The 5,370-nt window shown below is 39.8% G+C and overlaps 1 protein-coding gene across 1 annotated transcript in view; it reads left to right on the forward strand.

The window, feature by feature from the left end:
- Nucleotides 1–5,046: 5,046 nt before the first annotated feature.
- Nucleotides 5,047–5,370, forward strand: part of LOC107594754 (NT-3 growth factor receptor-like) — a 132,384-nt gene continuing 132,060 nt past the window's right edge. Inside the window, 2 exon segments of the mRNA XM_016284928.1 lie at nt 5,047–5,367; nt 5,370. The exon segment at nt 5,370 is cut by the window's right edge and continues 172 nt beyond it. Coding sequence (XP_016140414.1) covers nt 5,290–5,367; nt 5,370 — 79 coding nt within the window. The 5' untranslated portion in view covers nt 5,047–5,289.

A 5,370-nucleotide genomic window follows, 5' to 3' on the forward strand; every position in this document is an offset into this window, starting at 1 on the left:
CCCATCGCCGATGAGGTGGTAACTGAGTGGCTGCCTGCTTACTGAAGACATCCTGGAACTCCAAGTAATCAGATGGGACCGTGACCTTCTCCCGAGGTTCGGAGCTTTCGATGAGGGTAGATGCAACTTGAGCGGAGTGAGAGCGGAGTGGGTAATGACATGAGACAGTTGCGGTGACAGTGCGGGCAGATGGAGACGATTCAATAGGTCCTTGGATATGAAATTGCCCGAGGAGCCCAGTCGACGAGGGCAGGGACTGAAACAGAAAGGTCTGGGGTGAGTAGTTGTACCGATAGCATTGACAACGTGGAAATGACAGGGTCTAGTTGGAGGGTACTCACCGCAGGACGTGGGGGTCTGACTGTGCAGGTCCTGATGTAATGATCCGCCGCCGTGCAGTATAGACAGACCGGCCGCAAGACGGCGAGCACGTTCCAACGGGGTGAGCCGGGAGGTGTCCACTTGCATCGGCTCTGGTACTGGGGAACCCGTGCCGTGCATGACAGACTGGTGGGCGGCTTCGGTGGCGTGGCAGGCGGACAGACGCTGGGAAATTCGGTTGGCCTTTTGCATGAAGCTTTCCAGTCCAACGGAGTCATCATAGATAGCCATTTGAGCTTGTACATGGGGATTCAATCCTTGCTGGTATTTTTTTTTAAGAAGAAGTCACTTTTTTAATAGTATAAAAAGTTGGCCAAATTAAATAGCTGTACTCATAACACATACAGTTCTCATTTACGATCTAGCACACCATGTTCATTTTCTGAGGGGTTTCTTTGGGCAGGACTCTCATAAGCATCACTAAAATATTTTCACTGTAATCGTGAATGGATGCCGTGCCTTGGCGCAGCCGCAGTAACTGGTCGGACACCGAAAGCACTCCTGCAGTGTGGCCAAAGACTTCTTTGAAATGGTTAGTGAAAGCATCATATGAATTATGGCACTATTAGCGTTCCATGTGGCCTTAGCCCACAACAGTGCTCTTCCATGAAGAAGTGATATCAAGAATGCTACCTTAGTGCATTCGGTGGAAAATCTCTGTGGCTGCATCTCGATGGAAAAGGCCACTTGCAGGAGGAAGCCGCCACACTCAGCTGCATCACCCGTGTATGAAGCAGGCATGGCCATAGGACTGACAGAGGCAGACTGGGGGTTGTCAGAGGAAGCAGGGAAGCCCGGAGGGCGTTTACCAGCTCCTCCAGGACTTCTGCGGGTGTGGGAGGTCGAGGATCCATGGAGGTATTTGTATTGGTCCGGTCTTCTGTCATAAAGCAAGGCCAGACACAACGGGAAAGTGAAAGACAGGATGGTTTATTGATACAAGATGTGAATGAGTGGAACGGGTTAGGTTAAGGCAGGAGAGTGTCAACAGAGTGAAGGATTCCAGGGTTCTTATCGGAGTTCTGAGGGTGAGTGTCTGATGCCGGTTTCGTGGGAGATCATGGAACAGCTTCCAAGGAGTCGTTGGAGGATCGCGGGAGAACCAGAAGGTAAGTCTTTCTAGGAGAATATCATATAGAGAGTCCAGAACAGTCCATAGGAGTGAACGGTAGACCGGACAGTGAGTGACTGTGATGTGTGTGTATTTGTAGAGTGGCTTGATTGGTGACAGCAGGTGCGGGTGATTAGAACTCAGGTGACTGTGATCGGGTGATTATCCTGGCTGGTGACTGCAGTGACTGTGATGAATCCCTGACAATATGCAATTCAAATACATAAATTTTTAATTTAGACCTAAATATTTTTGAGCATGTATGTGGGATACAGGCAAATAATATTTTTTATAAAATTAATTAAAATGAGTAAGAATATTTTTCAATGAATTACTGAAATTTAATTGAACAAAATAGAATGTTACGTTAATTTTATAGTTAAAAGTTCATATAACATCTCCATAGAATTTATGACTCTTAATTTATGGGACATTAATTTGTATCCAATTTGTGTAAAATGTCACATATATAGCATTTATATTTATATATAGCATTAACATTTATATATGTGACATTTATAACACAATATTCGCAACACATTGTAGTCTGCTTTTTGAATGAGCATTCAAATTACAGTTCAACTACAGCAGATCAATAAATGTCTCAATTATTAAAAGGTGAAGTCTTTGTTAGCTTTATGCCATAATTTTCCAAATCCATTAGATGTTGATAAAGGAACATATTGGAACCTTTTTACCTGAGGCTCAAAATGTGGTGCCATCACAGATGGAGAAAATCGACTGTTTGATTGACTGGATAACTACTCAATCCAGAGAGGATGGCAGTTTAAAATGACAGCCAGTCCTCAAACAGGTGATTAGGAGGATAATGTGTAAGTCACACTACTGTGTTGATAAACACACACGAACATGATGATGAAGATAGGCAGTCTTTATTAAATCAACAGAAGGTAAATCCAAACAGAGGAAAGGCTAGCACAACACATAACGTTGACGAGACCCAACAACAATGAAAAGAAAGAGTGCAAAAGAGACTTCTCTTTTTAGTATAGTTTAATCACAGTGTTCAATAATCAAGGTACTGTCGATTTTTTTTTAAGAAGAAGTCACTTTTTTAATAGTATAAAAAGTTGGCCAAATTAAATAGCTGTACTCATAACACATACAGTTCTCATTTACGATCTAGCACACCATGTTCATTTTCTGAGGGGTTTCTTTGGGCAGGACTCTCATAAGCATCACTAAAATATTTTCACAAATGAAGGCACACTGCTTTTGGCATCCAGTTAGGGGGAATGTTGGTCTGAAACAACTGTAAACAAACTGTAATTAAATATCCCAAATTGGACTGAATTCCGAATAATATAATATAATACTCCCCAAATCAGCAATAAATCAATAGAGTGCTGGACGCAGCTGCAGAAGTCAAAAGTGTTTTCCATAATACAAAAAAAAATTTTTTGTCAAGTGTATTTAAATTTCTCGTGAAGGTTATTTTTGTACCTGGTTGTTTTTGCATTGATTGCTCTAAATTACTTCTGGGAAGGCAGTGCTTAAAAATGTAATGATCAGGGTGAGAGGGTCACTGATGGTCTTGCCTGTCCTTTTCCGGGATTTTAACAATAAAGCACAGGGCAACCAGTGATTCTTCCTGCTGAACAGCTGATGCGCGCTTTAGTCTAGCTGTGGTTTTCAGACCAGCACCAGGGGGTGTGGATGGATTCAATGGTGTAAACACCAAATCATCAAGGCTTAAAAAGGGACAGCTCACCCAAAAAGGAAAATTCTGTCATCATTTACTCACTCCCAAGTTGTTACAAACCTGTATGAATTTCTTTCGTCTGCTGAACACGAGAGAAGATATTCTAAGAATGTTGGTAACCAAACAGTTGCTGGTCCCCATTGACTTCCATAGTATTTTTCCATACTATGGAAGTCAATGGGGACCAGTAACTGGAATAATAATAATAATAAAATAAAATAAATCAGTACAAAACAAATTCAGATTCCATTATGTCAAGATGCTGTAACTTGAAATGCAAGACAACACACCATTCAGCGATTGAGCTTTCAGCTGTGAAAGCTAATTTTAGTGGGTCAAGTACTGCAATACTCAGAGGGCAACCCAGAATAGATTGTCATAACTGTTTTTATGAAAAGTGCACGAAGGATATATTTTATACTAGTTGTATTTCACTGATGTCATCATGCATTTGAAAAAAGTCTCTCTGGGGTTTAAAAATGATTAAAATATGCATTTTTCTTATCGACTTGTTTGTCTTGCTTGCTGTGTGTTTGAATATAGTCTGAGTAAGCAAGAAAAAAACAAACAGTGTTACAATTAGCCCTGTTCTCCTCTCTTTGCTCATTGACAACAATTAGCACTCATCTGGTATACACTGAAACGTTTAATAGAATGTGTTGAATAATATGTAATGTATTTTAAATGAATTATTTTGATGTACCCCATGACTTCATAATAAATAATGAGCTTGCATACTGCATGAAATTCCACGTAGGAGTCACTTCATATAGTAGCAACTAAGCTATTTATACCTGATCTGACCATTTAAGTGAGTTTTATTGATGTAACTCAACGTCGTCAGATTGATACAGTCACATTGGAATAAAAGCAGGTTATTTCAATGGAAGCTATACCACATGAAACATTTTTTTTAGGTTAAAGTACAACAATTTGGACAATAATTCAGACTAATGTTAATTTACAAAAACAATCAAAAAGTGTGTTTACGGTAATGCACTTGCAATGGAAGTCTATGGGTAAACTCATTAATAAAAGTTGAAATATGCATGGTTTTTAAAGTAAAACCATAAAACTAAAACAAAACAAAGAATGGAGCTAGTTGTTTTTAGTCCAGTTTTAAAAAAAATTCTTCTTAGACTTGTCCTGTTATGCTGACATTGTTAAAATGTACCATTCCCAGTAAAACACAAACAAACGTGTTCATAGCGGGGCTTACGTATAGTGTTTGGTCAGTAATGTGATCTGAACATGTCAATTCAACTCTTCAACTTTTTTTTTTTATATGGTTTCTTTCCATAAATAATATATATATATATATATATATTCATATACAAAAAATTATATATATATATATATAATTTTTTGTTGTTGTTGCTGAGAACACACTTGAATCTGCAGTCAAAATCTCGTTTGAATATATGTCAGACTTTGAAACCAAAAATAGGCTACAAAGAAAAGCATTTGTGTAATTGAACTTTATGAGAACTTCCTCATGTGACAACTATAGCCCCGGTTTTTCCTACTTCACAAATAAATGTCAAAATGCATACTAGTATGCATACTAAAACCATGACACAACGTCAACGACAGAAAACGACTTGAACATAACACATTTTAGGGGAAAGAAAACGCATCACTAATGAAACTGGAATAAACGCAATACTTTTTTTCTGCGCAGTGGTCTTACATAAAAGCCTCTGTTGGTCGGGAGTCTGATTCCTCCTCCTCCTCTTGCAGGTGTCAGTCTTAATTCTGTCCAGTAGGTGGGACTTTATACTCGTCATCCGGAGCATTGTCGCTTTCAGCAGTACTTTCCTCCGGCTTGGACACTGAGAGCCTCTCTATGATGGACTGTGGAACGGAAAGTCGAGGCGAGTTGTGGCATTTACACTTGTTCTTTTGATAAGGCGACCAGATCACGATTCCAACCTCATATGATGTTCCCACTCGCGCGCACTCTTATGTAGCCAAGGCGTTTAGACATTTAACACTCATATCTTCATTAGCGATCTTCAACATCACCATCCTCATCAGCCCTGGAAGACGTCGAGTCGTTTTGGACCCTAAAGTCATGGATGTATGGTTCTGTTCAGCGGTTCCAGTGTTCACCTGGAGGCTTCTCTTTCTTTCAAGCATCTTCCAGGGTTATTGG

The sequence above is a fragment of the Sinocyclocheilus grahami genome, unplaced genomic scaffold, assembly GCF_001515645.1.
Source record: "Sinocyclocheilus grahami isolate Dianchi unplaced genomic scaffold, SAMN03320097.WGS_v1.1 scaffold190.1, whole genome shotgun sequence".
In the NCBI taxonomy this organism is placed as follows: domain Eukaryota; kingdom Metazoa; phylum Chordata; class Actinopteri; order Cypriniformes; family Cyprinidae; genus Sinocyclocheilus; species Sinocyclocheilus grahami.